The 23,744-nt window shown below is 34.2% G+C and overlaps 3 protein-coding genes across 5 annotated transcripts; 1 reads left to right on the plus strand and 2 right to left on the minus strand.

The window, feature by feature from the left end:
- Positions 1 to 5,349: 5,349 nt before the first annotated feature.
- On the minus strand, positions 5,350 to 8,356 carry LOC140987985 (ras-related protein RABB1c). Its single transcript, XM_073456812.1, has 6 exons — positions 8,108 to 8,356; positions 7,510 to 7,649; positions 6,946 to 7,028; positions 6,187 to 6,391; positions 6,013 to 6,081; positions 5,350 to 5,679 (listed from the first exon to the last, which is right to left on the minus strand). Exons 1-6 carry the CDS (start codon positions 8,151 to 8,153, stop codon positions 5,587 to 5,589), a joined length of 636 nt encoding a protein of 211 aa, XP_073312913.1. The 5' UTR covers positions 8,154 to 8,356; the 3' UTR covers positions 5,350 to 5,586.
- A 2,274-nt stretch (positions 8,357 to 10,630) lies between these two features.
- On the minus strand, positions 10,631 to 12,816 carry LOC140987974 (E3 ubiquitin-protein ligase RGLG2-like). The gene is made up of 9 exons (XM_073456794.1): positions 12,617 to 12,816; positions 12,323 to 12,548; positions 12,121 to 12,234; positions 11,855 to 12,032; positions 11,667 to 11,772; positions 11,451 to 11,578; positions 11,224 to 11,371; positions 11,085 to 11,141; positions 10,631 to 11,001 (listed from the first exon to the last, which is right to left on the minus strand). The coding sequence occupies exons 1-9, from the start codon at positions 12,797 to 12,799 to the stop codon at positions 10,915 to 10,917; spliced, it is 1,227 nt and encodes a 408-aa protein (XP_073312895.1). The 5' UTR covers positions 12,800 to 12,816; the 3' UTR covers positions 10,631 to 10,914.
- A 6,353-nt stretch (positions 12,817 to 19,169) lies between these two features.
- Positions 19,170 to 23,191, plus strand: LOC140987971 (serine/threonine-protein kinase D6PKL2-like). Of its 3 annotated transcripts, XM_073456781.1 has the most exons (4): positions 19,170 to 19,490; positions 19,841 to 19,905; positions 20,491 to 21,421; positions 22,040 to 23,191. In XM_073456781.1, the coding sequence occupies exons 3-4, from the start codon at positions 20,622 to 20,624 to the stop codon at positions 22,911 to 22,913; spliced, it is 1,674 nt and encodes a 557-aa protein (XP_073312882.1). In that variant the 5' UTR covers positions 19,170 to 19,490; positions 19,841 to 19,905; positions 20,491 to 20,621; the 3' UTR covers positions 22,914 to 23,191. The 3 variants fall into 3 exon arrangements, with proteins under 3 accessions (XP_073312882.1, XP_073312884.1, XP_073312881.1); XM_073456783.1 differs by lacking the exon at positions 19,841 to 19,905 and having other exon boundaries at positions 19,170 to 19,602; XM_073456780.1 differs by lacking the exon at positions 19,841 to 19,905.
- The last annotated feature ends 553 nt before the right edge of the window (positions 23,192 to 23,744 follow it).

Below are 23,744 nucleotides of genomic sequence, written 5' to 3' on the forward strand. Positions count from 1 at the left end.
ATATCTGTAATAGTACACAGACAAATCGTATAAATTATATGAAAAACTTAATTAATTGTTTATTTGAATTTTTAACAAGGTTAAATTATCTAAATTTTATTACATGGTATATATAATTTAAAAATACTGAAAAACAAAGACAAATGAACTCAATCGTGCAAAGTATATTAAATAATCGGTCAGTTTTCTTTGTCTTGAGATGGTTTGATCACAAACTTTGGCATAAAATTGGAGTCTTCTTCTTGAGACATTTATATGGACACGAAATGCAATGCCAGATCATGAAATTCTCGTGGCCACGAATTTTCATTCCAACTAATTAATAAAATATAATACAAGATAATATATATAATAATTCGAATATTTCGAAGGAAAATTTTTATTTTTTTTTGTAATATTGGTCCGAGTAATAAATAACTCGATTTTGTTTGTCGAGGTATTGTTATTTCACTGTAATGAATGAAAATATGGATGTTCAGATTTCGGGTATTTTCATATACGGATCAACTAATTTGTGGTTAATATAAGATTATACGACTTTCATAAATTTGAAAAACTTGTAATTAATTGATATATAAGAGGGCTTCTAGATTTAATTTGGTTTTTTTCAAAATATAAAAAAAATTTGATTTTTTAGAACCGATCAAAAGAGAATACCAAGACTGTGAAAAATTGTCAATCCAGTTAGTTTATAATTTGACAGATAGAGCTTAGCCACATTTTAATTATATTAAGTGATGACGGGTCAAAAAATTATCAATTTAAATCGTATCTTCGACTGGACTAACTTAGTCTAGCTCTATTTTTTTGTCATGTGAATTAATAAATTATAAATAATTAAGTATTTTATTTATTTGAGATATTATGGATAAGTAGAGCTTCTATATATATTTGTTGCACATAATGGGGATTTGTTTAGTGCAACCTTCATTTTTTGTAAATAATAATAATAATAATGATAATATAGACTGAAGAAGAGTCAAAAAATTAGAGAGATTTTTAAATTTTCTCTCAAACGATAATCCCATAGTTAAATAATTAAAGATATGATTATTGATGTGTAATTAAAAGTAAAGAAAGATAGATGATAATTAAATCACCATTTCAATCATACGGAAAGAGCTGAGAAACAGCTAGCAGGGCAAACATTCGAGTACTCAAGCAAATCCTGATTCAGCTCAGACATGGGAGACGCCCGGCCCGGCCTTTGAAACTCGCTTCGCATTCTCTTGCGTAGCCTTCGGCCCCGACCGCCGATCGATCAAGTTCGTACTAGGTATCCGAATATATATTATCCAACGCTTTGCTGAGGGAATGAACCGCCAACCTGTAGAAACGTAGGCATTTTTTCATGCCGACCTGGGTTTCATCTTCATCGCCTACTTTCCTGGCGGAAGACTAAGTACCCGAGCGTGAATTGACCGGCGTTTCTGGAGAGTGGATCGGAGTATATGACTGCGCGGCATATATAAGTCGTGTTCTTGCAGACCTTGTTTACTAATTCGTCGCTCGTGTTGGTGTCTGAGAGGACTTGGATTGAATTTGTTGAGAAACAGGCGATGAAGTTGAAAATCAGGGGGAGATAGCCCACGGAAACCGCCATGATTCAAGTTAGTTATGGACGATCTGCACTTAGGTGATAAAAACCGTGTTGAATGCAATAACTTGTAAATTATAAATTATATTAATTAGGTAAAACATAAACTTGTATATGTCACTCTATCAACTTGGATTAAGATGTTTACATGTTGATACGCACATTCCAAACTCTCGGCCCATCCCTAATACAGGTAGAGGTCCCATGATAGTCTCACATATTCTTCTATAAATATCAGGTTTGAACATATGATTCAGACATTCACTATATTATTTTTCAGCGTCATCCTTAGCTGCTCTCCACTTATAACCTCAGTCTCTAACTTGAGCGTTGGAGGGGCTACGCCAGGACACCATCCTGGCCCTCTTCTAACTGTCTTATTCGTGATTTCAAGCTCATGGCAATTTCGACAACTGCGTCTGGACTAGTAACATTTGTTGGAATCAGACCCTAAATTTCCCGTGAATATCAGATGTCATTTCTTTAAATAAATGTATAGAGAATGTTAGAAATTTAAATAACATTTATTTTCTTAGAATTTTTGTTTTTCTGTTCAATATAATTTATTAAATTAGATGGAAAAAAACGCATATATATATTTTATTATAAACACATAAAAGTTAACGCAATGTATTTTAAAAATAAAAATTTAACGCAATGAGATAAATTTATTACGTCTCATTAAAAAAAATGTAAAAAAAATTTTTATGGAATATTTATTACGTATTCTCGATGCGTAGGATGTGACTGAAGATTGTCTGTGTTATGGACACAAATTGATTACGCATTTATGAACCTTTGACATTGCTTGGTCCATTGATAGATCATGCAACTCTCATGAGCCACAACCTTTTTAATTCTCCAAAAAAAAAAAAAAAACCTTTAATTCCCAACAAAATGATACAACATTTCTCAACTTAAAAACTTTAAATCTTGATTCCTAAATTAGTTTTTGTTTTAAATTTACTATATTAATTTTTAGTAAGATACAACACTACTATATAAATTCTAATAATTCGAGCATTTATATCAGAATTATTAAAGAAATGTAGTAGCCAACCAATCAAAATTGATTTAAGTGGTCAATAATGATTTTTAAAGAAATTGTAATAATCAATTAATGTTGCTGTAAAATATGAACACTTTTATTTGTATATAATTTTTTTAGTTTTATGCATTGTTTTTCATAAAAAGAAAACATAAAATACTAATATAAATTTATAGGTTTTTCAATCGAAATATTATATTTTACAATGAATGTTATTAAAAGAGAATTAACTAAAAAAATATATTAAATATCTTTTTTAAGAAATTGAGATGTGAATGATATTGTAATTTTTCTAAATAATGAAGATAAACCAATAAAAGCATATTTTGCTAAAATTTATTGTATAAGATGAAGACATAGTGTAATGAACTAACTACAAGATCACAAAAATTCATGTCAGATAGTTTCACGAGTTAATTTTGTGAGACGGATATCCGATCCGACCCAACTCATAAAAATATCATTTTTTATGCTAAAATTATTACAATACATGAAAATTATAGATCGTGTCAACTCGTCTCACAGATCTGTCTCCCAAGATACATAATCTTAAGAAATATGTACAACGTAAATAAAACTCCACAAAATGAGAGAATATAAAAAATAGCCATCATTTACCATAATTTTCTTCCTAGCTCGTGCACTGGTCTAATTACGAATTTATTGCATTGATTTCTTTTAAATTCAAACATATTAATATATTCTAGTAAAGTAAATATTTTACTTTTTTTAATGACCACAAAATCCGCACCCACCATGAACACGTTATACCACCCATGGCTGAAAGGAAAAGAAAACGAGCAGCAAGGATCCCGTAAAGAAGACAATCTGTTACATTAACATATGATTGATTATTGATCTCAAAATCAAGAAAGATCAAATGATAACTAAATCACCGTTTGAATCATCTGGAAAGAGCTGAGAAACAGTATCACAGATATCGGAGAACTTGATCAAGTTCAATTCTCATTCATCAGGGACGACGGGCGATGCCATAATTACATTTACTCTTTGTTAACAAATCAATGGATGACTTGTTATTATTTTGAAAAAACTCTCGTGATTTCATGAAATCTCGAGGCTACACATTTTGGATGATGGATAAACTGCAGCATAGTATCACGTAGATTTTCTTGGGGAAAAAATGGCCGTGAATATATGTTTTTCTTAGAAATTGTTAAAAAGATGTTTGATTATGACATAATCATTCATGCAAGACTCTTCTTCTCTCGGATGTATTTTTTTCGGGGTGTATAAATTATCTTATCCCAAGGGTCTGCCCAAAACTTGTCTGGAATTGCGGGGATGGAGATCACCATTTTTGTGGGAAAAGATTACCGAAAACGGAACCATATATACGAGACATGGTGCTTCGCCACTGATATTTAACTTATTATATAAACGATGGATCATCAAATCTCTAGTCTGGCCTTGTTCAAACCAACATCAAGAGGCTGATCGATTGCGAAGCTCCAAATGCAATCTACCGGTTCTAGATCATCAACTTGGAACAATGACCGCAAACTGTCATCATCAGACTTCTTACAATGCAAATTTTGATCATGGGCCGGAGGAATAAGTAGATTTTTTGAGCATGATTGATCAATATTCGATGCCAAAGAGCTCGAAACTTCTTCGTCTATGTAATGACATGGTGCAAATGTATCTTCCGGCTCTTCGAAGTACTCGTTCCCTTTATAAATCACGCTCTCTTTCAGCCAAGGAAAATCAAATACTCCTAGGCCATCCCCGAAATCATAACTCTTTTCTTTAAGCATCAAATCGTCCAGGACGCTAAATTCGGATTTCTTCCCTTTCTTGGATTCTATGTTGTCTCCATGATCTCTTGTCCTCTTCCTGGTTTGTGTGTTCTCTAGCTCTCCAGGTTGATCCATGTCTTATGGCCGCTGTCTGAAAACAAGAAAATAATAAAGAAAGAGACGTATAGTTAAATGAAAATGTTTATATTTCAAGATTAGATTAGATGAAAGGGATGAAGAGAGGAGGATCTTTATGGCTGGCTTCTGTTGTTTGCCTTGTGTTTTTATCCCTTCTTTTGGGGCCAATTTTCATGGGAGCTGTGTTGGGCTTGCGTTTGCTTCAAAATGAAGATCGTTTATTAGTCACACGCTATGTGATTTGAAGCTAATTAAAACCGTTTTCTGGACACATGGAGAACGAGGGAGTGCAAACAATTACACACCGTTCAACCTTATCTCCTCGCATCTCTTCTGACACTGTACCGTGTGTGCATACAACTGGATATCGATGAAATTTGGCGTAACAAAATCCTATATTTACGGTTCTTTCCCTCATCGGGATCTCCTCAGTCCCTTTAACATACAACCTTTGGATGAGACAGATCATAAAAAGAGCTCGTTTTGCGCTCATACATACTTTCTTTAAATAATTTGTTTGAAATTTTGGCATACACCAGGCCCCGATAATTCTATCAAATTAATATGCTTTGCTCTAGTTATCAAGGGGTCAAGGTACCTTCTATATTCTGAAGGGGTTTAAAGGTCTTTCAAGTTTTTTTTTGGGTAACAGACTATATATGTGTAACCATAATATTATTAGATTTGGGCGAAAAGAATCACCATAATCCGAGTGTTTCCACGTGAGGAAATAGACAAATATTTTGAATGCATTTGTAGCAGTGATCATATTTGATCGAATATACGGCCCACACTCCATATCGAGGTAAACAAGGGAAACAGAGAAAACTTGACCATATAAAACAAATTTAACAGAGCTTGCTTCTAGTTTGCAGCTTGATACAACACCTTTGTACAATGATTGAGAATGCACCGTCGAATTCATATTCGAGCAGAAATGAAGAGAGCAAGCAGGAAATGGCAGGAAGCGAAACCATATAATGAAGTATGCACACAAAATGTTTTGCTTAAAAGAATATTTCATTAGTGCTTCCAAATATATCTCAGCCGCAGCAACCTCCAGCTTGAGATGAAGAACCATCCCTCCCACCAGATGGGCCAGGTATTCCACCATAACCAACTTTTATTCCAAAAGACTACAAAATAAAAGCAATTATTATAATTTCTTGCAAATAGATATATATATTATTAAGTATGAGTAGCGCAACAAAAGAAAAATCATGGTCAACGAAATGTTCAACGGCAAGTGGGGCAAAAAATCTTTTTTAAAAAATTTACTTGATAGTATACATCCTAATATGAGCTATTTGAGGGTGAAAAGACTTATTTTGGTTTGTTGACTGGCAATAAAATCAGAAGCCACAAATAAGAGCCATTTGTTCTAGGATGAGAACCACTACAGACGTTCTTAATCAAGATCTACCAAAGGAGAATGATAGTACTCATTACCAAAAGGAGAACGAGCTAACCTCGTTTGACACGTCAAAAACCCCATCTTGGATTTTCTTATATATTGTTGCAGCTGTTTTTATAAACGCCTGCAGAAAATGCTTTATAAATGAAAATAGAAAAAAGGGAACGGATAAAAAAAGGTGCATTGTACAAGGCATTAGGGTGTCCAGTTTCCTGAACTGATTCATCACCTCCTCAACGTTTTGAGCAGTTTTTGCAGATGCTTCCATGAAAAGCAATCCATGTTCTTTTGCAAACTGTTCTCCTTCTTCAGTGCTAACTGCCCTTCTGTGAGCAAGATCACACTTGCTTCCTATCAAAATTACTGTCATGTTAGGATTTGCATGCTGTCTTGCATCTTCTAGCCAGCTAGCCAAGTGATTAAATGTTTCCCTCCTGACATGTGGTAAAGAAAAGAACCTTTCTTAACATCAAGTACACTGAATTTGGAAAAGGCTTTTAACAAATTTTTTATTGGCTCAACCCCTCTCGCTTCATGATGACACATAGTGATAGAGGAATAGTTGTAAAGGGGTGGTAGTTCAATTTTATCTCTTAATATTTCTACTATACTAACTTCAGTGAAATATGCACGCAGGCAATCATATGAGGTGAAATGCAAGTATTACGTGCTGAAACAAAGGTGCTCAAACTATCAGTCGTTCTTGACCACCTTCTGTGTCATCAATTGCACAATCATGCACTAACAAGACCATGAATATAGAGTCGTTAGCCATACTCATGCTAGACCAAAGCTTTAAGTTCAAAGAAGAGCTTAAAAAAATCAGAAGAAATATTATAGATCATCCAGTATAACAAAATATGAAACTCTTCCACAGAGTTGCAACCTTTGGAAGTTCGGATAGTGTTCTTTTTTGGAGAAAAAATAATCAAGATAAAAATCACCTAGTCTCTGTACATGAAACATTACACACAGATGGAAGAGCTACCTGGTGATATCATACACCAATAGAGCACCAGCAGCTCCTCTGTAGTAGGACCTTGTGATGGATCTAAAGGACTCCTGTCCAGCCTGAGAAATTGATCTAACTTAGATACAGGAATAGAATAATGATCCTTGGGCTTACCAGCTTTACAACTTTCAGAAAATTCATTCGCAAACCTATACATAACTCAGTTTCAATTAATGAACAACCAGAAGGCATTAGCAAGAATACCAACAAAATGCAGTTTCAAGATCTGGGACGAACTGGAAAAGCTATTTCAATACAAGAAGTTAAAACTCTACGAGGTAAGGTACTCAACATGTATAAAGAAAATCTGCTGTTTCTGTAACTCAGATTGAGATTGTATTCAAGTTATTTAATCGTAATAATATTTGAGTCTCTACGTCTTTATAACATCATTAATCTTTAGTCTCATCTTATTCGAAAATGTTGATTTTAAAAGTAAGTAGTAACAGCATCCCAGTAAACCATCACAATAATAGACAGAAGAACATGCTTGCTACCATTACAACTTTATTTTGCATGATTTCTGAAATCAATATATACCGTGTCCCATATTTGAAGCTTGATGGGCTTAGAGTCAATAGTAATCATCCTCGCTCCAAACTCAACTCCAATAGTTAAGTCATGCACCGGCTGGAACCGCTTGTCGGTAAATTGAAGAAGAAGACATGATTTTCCCACTCCTGCACAGAAAAATGCTGTGTCACTGGGATTTTACTCAATCAACCATCCAATGTAGATCGAACATGAAACACCAATCAACCTAGTTGGTCGTCTAATTGGGCCCTTTTCTAAAAACCTTAAAACTGCCAACTGCTACTAATTGGCTTCACTTTACATTAGATTAGGTCAAACAATTGATATCTCAATCAAAGACTAGAACTTTAGACGACCCATCTAATCTAATCATCCAAACTTTATCTATATTGTTCTATTTCAAGAAGAGCAGACCACACCCATTAAAAAACTCAATCTTCCTCAAATATCAAACATCATCATACAAGGAAAAATAAACACTGATAAAGAGTATCATATTCCAATTGTAAGAAACAAAACAAATCTCGAAATGACAACGATTTTAAAAAACGACAGAAATCTAGAAACGGCAAAAAGAAGGAGCAGTCCGAAAAGCAGAAATTACCCGTATCGCCGATAATTATATACTTGAAAAGATATGCGTAAGACATAATTTTTTCGAATCTTGAATTGGAACTTGGAATATCTGGATCGGGAAAGAGACGGAGAATCTGGAATTCGTGAAAGAGAACGTGAAGATGATGATGAACGAGGAAAGAGTTATGATTCGCGTATTTATTCACGAAGAAAAAAAAAAGTCAAATTCAATATGATTGTCGAGACGTTCCAGCGAAGTACAGATGCTTGGAGAAGTAGTTTTTTTTTTTTTTTTTAATAAGAATTTAAATTACTTGTTTTTTTCAAAAAATTGTTAATTGTTTCTTTCTATAGTAGAAAACACGTGTTCACGTTAATTATATTTTTAAAAAAACACATATATATTTTTATAGCATTTAATGTTATTCAATAATTATATAAATAATAATAACAACCCCACCAATAAAAATTAAATGTTTGATCATTGTTATCATATATATAAACATCTATTTGTATTATTTTATTTTATTTTATTTAAAAGGAAGAACTGATCATTTTGGCTTTTACAAGAATAATACCTCTTCATTTAATTTAATAATATGTATATAAATTATTGTTTTTTAAGAAAATAATAAGTCTACTACATATTTATGTTAACAACTCTTTACATCTGAGAGGATCTCATAATTAATTTGTCATAAATTGCATGTATCATATAACATCCATTTTCCCATTTTAAAGTTTTTATCACATGGAGAGCTAATCACGATTTCACATCTATAAGACCTCAGAAGGAAAAAAATTATTATGTTACGAGTATAAATGTGGCTATTTTTTTAGTCAAACTATGGAACAATTAAGGAATACTGCAAACTATTTGTGTATTGTGGTTTATTTTTGGTTGTGTGATTTGTATGATATCATAGTTACTCATTCCATCGTCATAAAAAATTTCGCAGACTCATTTTTTATATTGCATTTTATATCATTGATTTAGATTCTCTTTTGAAATAGAGTATGTCTGTTGTGAGACGGTCTAACGAATCTTTATCTCTGAGACGGGTCAACTCTACCGATATTCACGATAAAAAATAATACTCTTAGCATAAAAAGTAATATTTTTTCATGGATCACCCAAATAAGAGATTTGTCTCACAAAATACGACCCGTGAGACCGTCTCACACAAATTTTTGTCTTTTGAAATAATATTATTGTCATCTAATAAATTACAAGCATTGTTACATTTGAAATTAATTTTCAAATTTTGTATATTGGTCTATTAGGTAAAAATATTTTCCAGTTTTATTTATATATATATATATACACACACACACACACACACAACCCCACATTTATATGTGATAGGATCAATCATTAATGATCTTATAAATAAATTACTACAATTGTCGGTCGCTTCAACGGAAGGGCTGATTCCAAATCTTAAACAATAATAACTAATCACGGGGTTATGATTTTTAATTAACATCGGAGGAGACGCTAACGACGTCGGTCGGTGCAGCCGAGCTTTTTCCTCAACCTCTCGGCCAATTTGACGATGTCGGTCCCGTTTCCTATCATCACCACTTGGTTTTTCTGCTGCCCGTCTCGCGCTAGTGATTCAATACCTAAATAACAAAGAAGAAATTATGGAGGATAATTAGTATAAAATATATAATTTACATTACAATAATTGAACATTTTGACGAACCGCAAAAGCTTTTCTTGGGCATTTTGGGTAAGGCAAGTTGTACTTGGAACACGATTCTTTTCATAAAAATCAGGAAATTGAAATGAATTAATGCCCATTGGAACTAAATTATTGAATAACAGCAGTACTTATACGTGAGAAAATTAATTTTATACTGCAGACCTTCATCTTTGAATTAATTTTAAATGAAATGATTTTGACTAAGTTCGAAACTTGGAGATGAAGGGTAAGGAATAAAATTATATATATAAATCAGACAATTCTATTCTTTTTTTTTTCCAGGTTATTAAATTCACCTTTACTTGGTACCTTTATCTTGAGTCATACTGATAGTTGCTAGTTTTTCGTGTGATGTCGTGATGCATATTCCTTTGGATATTTGCATTGATGTCAGATGAAAATGGATTTGAATCATCCGCTGTAGCTGAAAACACAACACATGGTGCTATCTCGTTTCCTCTTACAATTTTTTAATATTATTTGACATTGTGTGAGGTCATCATCTCGTATAAAAATGCACATCATCATGTGCCGTATTTTCAGCAACAGTAGAAGATCTAAATCCATGAAAATCGTGATATATGTCGGAAGATCAGTTGTGCTTCCAAGAGGTATGGCCGATGGATATCACGATTTTTATTCACATTATACATGTTAATTGACGCTTTCACTTTAAAAACAAATATAGAATAAAAGAATTTATTGATATTTACTTAAACATATTTCTATTGCTTCGAACACTACTAAATTTTATTATATGTATTAGTTTTAAATTTTTAATTAAGCAAATAAATTGATATATCAGTCTATTTTGCACACACAATACACTAACACGTACATGTGCGTTCCAGATTGATATAAAAGTTTGCACACAAAAAAATATTACATAAGATTTAGAAAGTCGAACAACAAGGCTGTGTATTTTCACACAACACACACATGTATCCTTCATTTCCTTTCGGGAAGACAAAAAAGGGGAAACCTTTGAGAATCCTGGACGCATATGATAAAGAGTAAAGACTATATATGAACGTAATATACACTCTGTTTAAGGTTCGCAAGCCATCGCAAAATCCACACCGTGTCAACCAATATTTCTTGAATCTGAACATCAGAACTTAAAACATCAGCTGGATGAGAGTTTGATTCTATTGGTTATCTCCATCGAGCAAACGGGGCACCAGTGAAGATCAGTGCTACACTCATAGCATACCTGCACATCAACACATGCACAAAGTTTTTTGAACATTTATATATCCTAACAATGCAATCTTTCTGACTCACTATTTTGCTTACCGTATGTCCACATCCGAGAGCGACATCCCATTTGTTCCCGTAGCAAACCGGGCAGTTCTGCGGGGCATCAGCTGAGTAAACTCAGGATGAAAGATGGTAATAGATGGATGTGCTAATTTATATTATGCGAGGAATTTACCATGGTACTGGGGGACGGGGGACAGTAAGCTGTGGAAGCTGTTCGAGAGGAGCTGCTTGTCGTGGGGGGATACAGGGGAGCATACCGTTGCCTGTAGCTTGTTGATGGAGGGGGCAATGGATCTTTTGTGATATTACCTCTCCTCTTGCTGCGGAATAACGAGCGGTTAGTCTCAGGCGATGCATATGTCAAAGCACGAGAATTGTTTGGAAAAGTGAGACATTTACCCCAATAATTGAAGCTCCAGTGTTGCCTTGTATTGTGAGGGGATTTCCATTAATGCCCACAGGGCAAACTCTGCTTCCCGCTGAGCTAATGGGATGTTTTTCGACATGATTGCTGTAAAATTAACGAACTGCGTCCTAAAATGTGTGAATTTTCTGCTCCTACATATATTCAGTACATGATCATGTTTAGGAGTGATGATTTTGGAAGTTTTTGACCTGAATATTATCAAAAGCTCTGGCTGGAATGTTGTCGTCGAACTCTTTCATTGTGTCCCATGGCCCGTCTCCAACTCCAACAACGATTATCGACAACGGGTACATGCTGCAAGACAGACAACAACACAAATAAACCAAATATTGCTTATCTAGCTAGGCCAAAAAAAATTCATTTTTATTTCAAGAACCTTGCTTTCACAATCGCATCGGTTGTGCTGCTCTCTTGAGGACTAAACTGCCCGACTCCGGTGTCAACACTTCGTGTCACCTGCCCGTCAGCTATGATCAAAAGTACATGATACTGACCACCACTGCCATCAACTATTCCGATTGCGGTTTCGATTATCGGGCCAAATGACGTCGGTCCTACACCAAGAAAGTCAGTTTAGGCAAACCAAACACTCAAATTTCAAGAAACTGATAAAACATCGTGAGCCCATACAAATCCGTCAACCTGCTAACTTAATGTCTCCTACAAGCTCTCTGTATCGATTCAACGCCTCCTCGAATCCATAGCAGGGCCGATGGTTTGGATAAAAGCTGAACACATCTCGATCGTGGGTAGTTACTGCACAAATCAATCAACATATTCAACACTGCTCATCAAATTTCATGGCAAAAAAACTGTTATATATTAATTACACTGACACACATACCGTCACCAAATCCGAAACAAGGAATGAGATTATCCTCATCAAAAGTCGAAAGAGTCCTTCCAATAATGGAGATGGCATGCTCGTATGGATTTAAGTCATCCCCAAGGTGATGCAGACTCTTCCCGTTGAAAGACTTCTTCCCCGTCCATTCATTGCTTTTCGTGAAGTCAATGGCGACGATGAGATTAGAGGATTCGAGACCGGAATCAACAAGAGCTTGTGTCACCTGAAACATAAATCAAACACGATAAATACTCAAGAAACAATTAATTCAAGTAATATCTGATAATTGACCTGTTCGAGAGAATTATAGTGGTCGTGAATTCTCCGATACTTTTTTTGAAACTCGGTTGCTCTGTCATATTCAGAAAAGCAGCTTTCTGCATGAGCATGACGGGGAGAAGAGCTCGAACGAGATCCACGGCTGAACGAATCATGGCGTCTTGTGCTGCCATTGCTGGATGGTTTTGCACCCATGCCGTAAAATAAAAAAACTGCTCGATGCAAAAAGATTCCAGTCAGCATCGATCTAATACATAAGCCATGATTCTCCGAATATTTTGAAATCCATGGATGCACAGCATGAATCAAGATTTTTTCCTAGTTCATGCATTCTTTGAAAGTGTAGCACCAAGTTAATCGCCGATCAAATTAAATTTAAGGATTTTATTTTATTTTTTCAAAAACTTTCTCACCTGAGAAATATACAATGACGATGGAAGGAAAGAAAGTAGCTGAGGGGACTTTAAGGGCAAAACTAGAAGGGAATGAATGAACGATAGCCATTTTTATGCCTGAAAGGTCACGTTAACTGAGAAGTTGACTTCTCAATATATATATACACACACACACACTCAATTTTTAACATTCTTGATTGAATTTTCAACTTTATATAAAACTATATATAAATTCTTTTCGTCAACGTCGACTTGATCATGCCGGTTGAGGAATAAATACTGTTTAAAAAATTCCACCAATGGAATCGCAATGCTCAATAATTAAAGACAATTGCTAAATTAATTTCGTCGAATTTGGCACCAAACATCAACCAAGTCTTGTCAGCTACTTCTTATAATTAAGGTTCCATAGCTGTTGGAAGTTTCTGTAATGAAGAACTGATCACCTTAATGCATGGTGGCTATTTATTGATCAGTATTTACCAGACTGTCCTGTCTTGAACCAGTCTGTAAGATTCAAACCAATTCGTTTTGGGTATTTTTTTTTTGTTTTAATTTGGTAAAAATACCAAGTACTATTTGTGAAATAGCTAGGGACACCTAGCAAATTAAACGAGCATGCAGATGAGTAATCTTTTAATAACTAGTTCGAACTCAGTTGAGTGGCGTTCTTTTATTTGGCAGATTTTCTAGGTGGGTAGGGGAAACTGGCCGGATGAATCGGAAATCAGTGCCCTGACCAGGAAATTCCTCTTGGCGGTTGCAATATTATTATCATTACTATTATCTATAATCACTGTGCCATAGTTTGGTACACGGAATAAGGGAGGGATTGATAAATAATCCTCCTGATCTCATGTTTAGTACCATTTTAAAAAGCTTGATAAATAATTTTTTAAAAGGATAAAATGTCTCTTCTATTATGTGTGATAATTTTAATTTAATGATAAAAAATACCACAAATGACTTAATTAACCTCAATATATAAAAATCCTATATATGATCAAATTCTAAATTAGTATCACTGGATGATAATTATATAAATGATTTTTATAAATCTCTGCTAATAAGTAGAAGGCAAAAACTTGTGTGAGACGGTCTCACGGGTCGTATTCGTGAGACGGATCTCTTATTTGGGTATCCATGAAAAAGTATTACTTTTTATGCTAAGAGTATTATCTTTTATTGTGAATATGAGTAGGGTTGACCCGTCTCACAGATTAAGATCCGTTAGACGGTCTCACATGAGACCCACTCTAGGTAGAAATTAAAATCAAAAAAATATTTTTATTTATTTTTATATATTATATAATATATAAAATTAGGTAAAAATAAATAAATCATGCAAACACTGTCGGCGCTTGAATAGATAAGAGGCTTAATTATCATATTATATAATATATAAAATTAGGTAAAAATAAATAAATCATGCAAACACTGTCGGCGCTTGAATAGATAAGAGGCTTAATTATCATATTATATAATATATAAAATTAGGTAAAAATAAATAAATCATGCAAACACTGTTGGCGCTTGAACAGATAAGAAATATGAACTCAAACAACAACTTTGAAATTATAAAATTTATTATGATAAGGTTAATTTTGTCATTACAATCTAATATATAAACACTCTTATTAAAATCATAACAAACATTAAATATAATATCATACATCTTATTTATCATTAACTTATCCTTATATTATATATCACATGTTTTGTAACGCCCCAGATTCGACGACTGTCCTCACTGTACCAAGACGAGTCTTTCCAGCGTGCTTATGTCCTCACTCACACGCACCCTGGGAAACTTCCCAGGAGGTCACCCATCCCAAAATTGCCCCAAGTCAAGCACGCTTAACTTTGGAGTTCTTATGTGATGAGCTACCGAAAAGAAAATGCACCTTCGTGATATGAGTAGTACAAATCAAATCTTTTAAGCCCTCTTCAACTGTACAGTCCATTACATTGAACAGTCTCGGAATCCCTCTCATTCCCGTGTGGGATCGGTTCATTCATGTTCCCTCCACCTAGAAGCCTGTCAGGAGCCGCACATTGTCCGTGCAACTGATGGCACCGGCGATCACCCCCCGCCCTCTTCGGCCCCGGGCCTCACATGTTTATCCTATCATGTATACCAAACTATGCCTATATGTATTATTAAGTTTTAAACTAACTTTGATGTCAGGATAATTTTTTTAAAATATTGACAATAATCCCTTTAAAATTATAAATTATTCTATTTTCATTTAATAAAATATAATATATATTTTATTAAATTTATGTACTTTTTTTTATCACTGTCGTATTTATTTTCAAAAATTTGTAGAACTATTGAAATATCAAAAGAAAAAAAATCTTTGTAATTTTATCCAAATTTTTGAATTTTTAAATGATGATATCATTATTAATATAAAAAATTATTATAGAAAACATTAGATTAAAAATAACACAAAAAACAGCGCATACATTTTGTGTGCAAAAGTTCTCTAGTTATTATTAATAATCCACTTGTAATTATGCCCATCAACATGTTCAATGATTAATATAATCATACACATGACTCACAATCCCCACCCAAGTCAAAGATATATATTATTATACAATCGTTTCTGTTCGAGATAATGTAGCATGTGAACGTTTGACCAATGATTCATAACCAACACATCTCTTCAGCGAATTTGACACACTGAAATACAGGTTATTGCGTTAATCTGGAGGTTTATTAATGTGTACCAAATAATAACTGCTATGATTATTACGTCATAAAAAAAGAGAATTTATTATACAATCAAATCTTATCGATGCACTTCACTTGAATACCGGAAAGCTTTTCCCCAATCAAAAGTCGGGCAAAATTGGCTTTGTTAAAGTTTTTTTTTTTTTTCCCCACATTTCCATTAAGACAGATTAATTTAAATATTTTCGTTTCTATTTAAAAATTTGTCCTAAACTACCCTGTAATTTATAAATTATATTCCAGTTATAATGATGGCTTTATTTATTTTGAATCTACATCTTTGTATTATGATTTTTGTTGTGGCGCGTGGCGGATAATCGTCTTTTAATCCGATGTTTTTTCTATATAAAAATAAGTTCACATTTAGTTTCACCTCTTACATTTTATTATATATTTTTATTCTTTAATCTCTTCCACCTAGATTGCATGACTTTCTACTATAATGTTTATTATTTTTTTATATTTCTATTTTTTTTTTGTTTGAAGAGTGGAAAAATCCCTGCCCCTATGTTAGCCATATCCCAAACATAATTAAGCCCAAGGCCCATTTACCTTTGCCCCTTCAGGCCCACAAACTGTGAAGCTTTAATTCACCTGCCATGTTCTGGAACAATATTAAAGTTATTCACATGTTATCAATGAAATGCTATAAAAGGGATTATTATCTAAAATATGATATGGGATTTTCTCATTTAGCTGGTATATATAAAATTTTAATTAATTCAAGGTTTGTTAATGAAAATATTTAAATGCTCCAAAAATTAATTAAATTACACAAATAAAAAAATTTAGCTGCACCCGAAACCAAATTTTGTCTAATTAGAATAACAAAACCCAAAACAAGCGAATTTACATGGCTAAATTTGGTTGTTTTTACCTTTTAGTTTATATGTCAATTAAAACGACGGAGTAACTGACTAATAAAGTTGACAGAAATAAAAATGTATTAATTGCCCAATTTATCAAATTTTTATTAATCAAATAATTAATATAGTAAGTGATGAGAGTGGAGAGCTCTAATTATTATGTAACAATAATTAACAAGTGAAAAATAGCAGGAAGAGATTTAAAAAAAATGGAATTAAATTATTGCAACCGTTCAAATTTAAAGCAACTTAATTTTTGTAAGTTGGGCTTTGGAGTCATGGTCCTAGTTAAGCTGGTTCCTTTATATATATATATATTTTTTTATTACAACTTACGCGGGAGAGGGGATCGAACTCGGGGAAACCGGCTATTCCGACAAAGGGTGAGACCACTAGGCTACAAGTCCGGTCTCTAACAAGGGGTGAGACCACTGGGCTACAAGCTAGGTCTCTAGTTCTTTTATATTGAATTGAATTGAATTGAATAATAAAGAATTTGATCAACTTGCACGTTATAGATATTCTTAGTCAAGCAATTGTGGTACATAATTTGATTTCTTCTGGGTAATGGATTCTACCATCTTATTCTTATTCTTAAAAATATGATTTAAAAGATTTCAAGTAATGTTTTGACTCGTAGGGTGTGTACGATAAATGATGTGTGATATAGAGATGATAAATCAATATATACGCTCATGATTCTCTACTTCATTTGATGTTCTAAATCATGCTATGCTTTGTCGAAACAAGCTAGATTTACACTAATTATTACACTAAGATGAGTAGGTTTATTGTGAGAGCGTCTCACATACGCCTATATCCATGAGACATGTCGATCTGACTTATATCTACCATGAAAAGTAATACTTTTAACATAAAAATTAATATTTTTTCATGAGTTGAATGAAGTTGGATATTATTATCAAAAAATTGATTTGTGAGACGTTGTTACAAAAGTTTTTATGTAAATTTAATCGAAGAAAAATATGTAATCAACGAATAACTCGTCATTTTACACTTAACCGTGTCAATTAAATCCGTCCCAAATCACATGCATGTCAATATTTGGATGATAATGATTTACATCCAACTTGCTTGCATGTAATCAATGGGAATTCATGTAGAGGGGCCTTTTATAACATCGGGGGCACACCATGGGTAACATATATATCCTAACTCATGAGCTCGCACGTGCCCTCACGCTACCACACGTGTATGTATGGTACGTAAGTGCACACGCGAAAAAAGTAGATAGCGAAATCTAAGTTCCATGCCTTGTCTCACAGTGGCAATGGCATATCGGATGTTGGGCCTTGTTTGCCTAATTTTTAGAGAATATTTATGTTATTTTTAATGGAAAAAATTATTCATTTTAAAAATAAATGCATAATTCACATGCCAATTAGTTGGGAAATCTTGGGCATTTTCCATTTTTCAACAATGTTTTTCGATGAAAGGGAATTAATTTAATTGGTCTAACTAAGTTTTCTTTGGAATCTTTCATTTTCGTTTTAATAATATGATTTAATTTTTTGTGCGGATATATTCATTAATTCGGGTATCAATTTTAGAATTTAAAGTTGGCCCTCACGTTGATCGATATTTTGGATTTAGCCAGTAAAAGAGCGATAATTGTATCCACGGAATTTGTAGCATTCGTTTTCACTTATGGTCCAATCGCCTTCAATTACATAAATTATTATAAATCAAATATATAAGGTCCCGTTTGGTTGGGGGGTCTTTCAACTATGTGGCCAAAATCTTGTATCACCAATAATATTACGTCATCACATTTAATATTGAACTAGACTCACTCCATCGGTTTCATTTTCATATTTTAAAGAGTAGATCTATTGTGAGATAATCTCACGAATCTTTATTGAGACATGTCAACTTTACCGATATTCACAATAAAAAATAATACTATTAACATAAACAATAATACTTTTTCATGGATGAATCAAATAAGAGATCCGTCCCACAAAATACGACCCGTGAGACCGTCTCACACAAGTTTTTATCTATTTTAAAAGGCATAATTGTTAGTCTGAAAAAAAAGGTTAATAACAATATAAGTTTAGGTGATAAATCAAGAAAGAAAAACCGTTTCCAAAAATTTTTAAAATCTAATGAAAAAATCAACTACCCAAAATTTGTGTGTTTTTAAATTTGACTTGATATTCTAACCAAGTTGTGTTAATAGATCAAATGTCCATCCTCGATTAATTTTAGATTTGCTTCATGTAATTTTTAACCTATATATTAATAAAAAAAAATATGAAAAAATTAGGAATTTCTTTTATTAGTATGAGAACTATACATGTAGCATCGAGTCGAATCATGTGTTTTGAATAAAGGAAGAAACCATGGAAGTTAAAATCAAATTCGACAGGTCTATTAATTTGTATTTTTAACATTTTTTTGGTTAGAGAAAGAACGATCGTTGTAATTGGATTTCGAACTCTAAATTTATCTTAAATTTGATATCTCGATAAATGTGCTCTAATCTAACACTTAAACAATACAACTTTGATTTACTCGAAAAAATAAAATAGGATTGAATGGTTGATTTTGCACTGTGCCTTTTCAGTTTTAGTTTGACCGCATCATCCCTCCACTCTGTGCCGTGATCGGCCTAATATAGTTTATCCAGAAATGGAGATGCTCCAGTGTTGCTTTTTATTTATTTATTTATTTTTTGATGCATTTAATTTCATTCAATCGCTCTTTCTTTGGGTCTCTCTCTCCTCCACTTATTAGTTGTCATTCACAGCAAGAAAATACCAACAAGAAGAAACAAGGCTATGAGGCAGTTGCTTTTCCTTCCCATCAGGCTCTTTTGACTGTCAAACCTGAGCTCCAATCTTTGATCATTGCTGATTTAGGTGCTGTTCTTTTTCCATCTCTTCAAGCTCGCAAAAATTTGGGTTATTGATTAATAGTTCTGGACCTTTGGTGTCAAGCTTCGTGCAAATGGTTTTTTGATTGTGGATCTGGGTTGGATTTTTCTTTCAACTGTGGATTTTCTTGATCAAGATCCAATTTTTAACGCTGGATTTCCCTCTCATCGAGTGTTCTGATGAATTGTTTGTTTTGTGTATGTGAAGTGACTGCATGTAATCGTAAAACTGCTGCATTTTTCAGGAACTGACTTGATTTAGTTCATCTTTACTTTTTATCTGGTGGTCCTTGATTCCCTGTTTGAATTTTATTTTTCTGGGTTGAATCTTTTCAGGTTTTCTGGAAGTAGGGTTGATTTTATAGTTTAGCTAAAAGCCTCTTTCTGGGAGAAAAGTAACTGTATGGACTTTGGGGTTATACGGCTCACACTATTCCCTACTGTGCTATTACTGTCTTTTTTACCTTTTTCTTGATAAAAATTTTCCATCTTTTTTCTCATTCCAATTGATATTTGATAAAGTTTTGTGCAGCTTTGAGTGGGAGCTTTCGAGTATGTATGTATGTGTGTGGGCGTTTGAATTCGTTCTTTAGATTGAGATTCAGGCCCTTGACTGTTTGTAGATTGTTTCCTGAAAACTCTTCCCTTCGACAGTTTGTTGCGGTTTGGGGAACTTGAGCAAGGCTATCTGTCAGCTGAATCATTTAAGACACTGCGACTATTTTTCACTGAGATCTATCATATGAGCATTGCATATTTTTACTCCTTGCCCGTCTAAGAATCATTCTCCCTGATGCTTCCTAGATTCCTAGTAATTTGTGAATACTATTTCTCTATGCAGTGAGCATGATTAAGGCTTTTTGGTGATGTTTTACTACGTTTAATGATTGAAACTCAGTAAATATTTTTTTTATATAAAAAAAAATAGTAATTTATGTAGTTATATATAATGACTTTTAGTAGCTTAATAGCTTTTCCTCTCACAGGCTTGTGCTTCTTCAGAGTCGGTGCTGATAAGATGATTCGGTATTAAATCAACATGGTCAATTCTGTTATTGCTGCGGCTGCTAAACATATTAGCTGCATCTAGCCTTAAGCTAAGCCTGTTGTTTCTCTGATGGCCTCAAACTATGGAGCTATATCAGCAGATTCTACTGGATTAACTGCGCCGGTGACTGTACAAGCCGATGAATCAACAACATCGCCGAATGATCTCAATGAATCCTTAGAAGATCTGTCATATGGTAACATAGATTCGAACATTTCTTCCATTGGATCAGATCTTGAAACAAATGAGATTGGAAGTTCTATTGACCAAGAAAAGAAAAACGGGCTAGGAAGTGTAAAGAACAGTTCAGTTTCTGCAAAAGTTAGTGATGGAGCAAACAATGTTTCTAAAACCAGTGGCAAAATAAGCGATAATGCCGATCTTGTTGAGAGTGGGAAGAGTAGCGTGTGTCGAGAAAGCACAAGTAGTAACGTGAGCAATGAAAGCACGTGTAGCAGTTTTAGTTGCAGTATAAGTAAGCCCCATAAAGCAAACGATATACACTGGGCTGCCATCCAAGCTACCAGAGCAAGAGATGGTATATTGGGGTTGAGCCAATTCAGGCTGTTGAAAAGATTAGGTTGTGGAGATATTGGGAGCGTTTACCTGGCTGAGTTGAGTGGAACAAAATGTTACTTTGCCATGAAAGTAATGGATAAAACGTCCCTAGCCAGCAGAAAGAAGCTCCTTCGTGCTCAAACTGAGAGAGAGATACTGCAATCCCTGGATCATCCCTTTCTTCCGACTCTTTACAACCATTTTGAGACTGACAAGTTTTCTTGTCTGGTGATGGAATTCTGCCCTGGAGGAGACCTACACACTCTTCGACAGAGACAACCTGGGAAATATTTCTCCGAGCAGGCTGTGAAGTAAGATAAATTTGGACCAATATGATAGTGAAATTGAATACGTACCTGTTTTGCTTTTCTGGTTGGGGAATATCTGCCATATCGTTTGTTTTTCATTTATATTATTGTTTCATACCTTATATATGGAGCTCATCACCTTCTTGCTCGTGATTCCATGCAGTCGATGGTATCCTATTTCGCCGTTGATCAATTTCAAATTCCCTCCACCTTATTTTATTTTGGCAAACGATTTTTCTACAAAATGGACTATTTAAAGTTAGGATTCTCTTTGATGTTATATGATCAGTAAATATGTAATATATAATAGTTGTTTAGCCCTCCCTCTATCTAGTTGGAATGAAAGATTTTTTCCTCTGCAGCCTGGCGCTGGCATATTAAGACGGTTGTTCTTTGCTGTAGAGACAAATTATTTCTTATTGCTGTACCATCAAATAACTTGTCATGCAATAGCCTTTTAACTTTGTTTAGTTTCTTTGGTTGTTATTTGTAGTTTCGCAGAAACATGAGCGCCTTGAATTTTATGATTGAAGCACATATTATTAATGTTATTTTATTAAACGTTAACCATGCAATTACTTTGAATAATACTTTTTTTTTTTTATCATTTTGCTTTGGCAGATTTTACGTCGCCGAAATCTTGCTGGCTCTGGAATATCTACACATGCTTGGGATCATCTACCGTGACCTTAAGCCAGAAAATGTCCTTGTTAGGGATGATGGTCATATAATGCTCTCAGACTTCGATCTTTCACTTCGTTGCGTTGTTAGTCCAACTTTGGTCAAAACCTCATCCTTCGATTCAGATCCTCAGCATAAAAGTGCTGTGTACTGTGTCCAGCCAGCATGCATTGAACCATCCTGCATCCAGCCATCATGTGTTGTCCCAACGACGTGCTTCGGTCCTCGTCTCTTTTCTAGCAAATCCAAGAAAGATAGGAAGCCCAAGAATGAAGTTGGAAACCAAGTTAGCCCATTGCCGGAGCTGATGGCGGAGCCAACTAATGCTAGATCTATGTCATTTGTTGGAACTCATGAATATCTGGCACCTGAGATCATCAAAGGTGAAGGCCATGGTAGTGCTGTGGATTGGTGGACCTTTGGGATCTTTATTTACGAGCTTTTGTTCGGTAAAACCCCATTCAAAGGATCTGGCAATCGAGCAACATTATTCAATGTTGTTGGACAACCTCTTCGATTCCCGGAATCTCCCGTCGTCAGTTTTGCTGCGAGGGACCTGATTAGGGGCTTGCTCGTGAAAGAGCCTCAGCATCGGTTGGCTTATAAACGAGGTGCAACAGAGATAAAACAGCACCCTTTCTTTGAAGGAGTTAACTGGGCTTTGATACGCTGCGCTACCCCTCCGGAGATACCAAAGCCTGTTGACTTCGAGCGACTACCTGTTCCAGCAGCATGCGCCAAGGGAAAAGGTGATGCTTCTGCTGCTGTTAAGGACCAGAAGGGTGATAAATATCTGGAATTTGATTTCTTTTAGTTCATATTGGTATTTGATGAATCAAGAACTGTTATTATCGAAGATCATGATCAGAAGCTTGTGGGATTTTGTTAAATTTTACGTATAAGAACATGGAACTTGACAAGATTTGGCCACACATTCTGTATAATTTTTTTCCTGATAATATTCAAATAAGGGTTGTTGGATTTAAGACTTGGTAGGGCCGAATTACATGTGCGCCACGCATCTTTGTATTGTGCTTGTGTATGAAGCAGGCATAGTTAGTTGTGACTTGATATCCATTATTGTTTTGCTTTTTGCTTGAGCTGCAGACCAGAGAAGGTGGCCATGAAAATTTGGTATCTGTCTATATAATTGTGACATCCATTCCAAGCCATGTTGAAAGGGGCCGAATTTAAGTATATTTTTCTTTCCGCCAATTTATCTGTTTCATGCATGGGATGAGTAAAATCAAGAAAGCAGCGATAAAGACCAGAGCCTGGGCCCTGGGGAGCATGGCCATCTATATATATATTATATATATAATATTGTTTAATGTTTTTGCATCGAACTGTTGTCGTTTTTGTGTTTTGTATATATTTAATAAAAAAAATTTGTAATTATTTGAATAAATTTAAATTATACAAGTACGTCACTTTTAGAAAAGATGATTCAGATTGCTGTTCATAACCAGTGCTCGTTGAATATAGATCCCAAAAACCCAAAAAAATTATGAGACGATCTATGTTTACAATATTAATACTTCAACCCGCTAGCGGCTAGTGTAACTAAATTTGGTATGATATGAGATATCAATTTTTTTTAAAAAAATTGATCTTATTTTATATTTGATATATAAATTTGATTTTA

The sequence above is a fragment of the Primulina huaijiensis genome, chromosome 11, assembly GCF_012295235.1.
Source record: "Primulina huaijiensis isolate GDHJ02 chromosome 11, ASM1229523v2, whole genome shotgun sequence".
Lineage (NCBI taxonomy): Eukaryota > Viridiplantae > Streptophyta > Magnoliopsida > Lamiales > Gesneriaceae > Primulina > Primulina huaijiensis.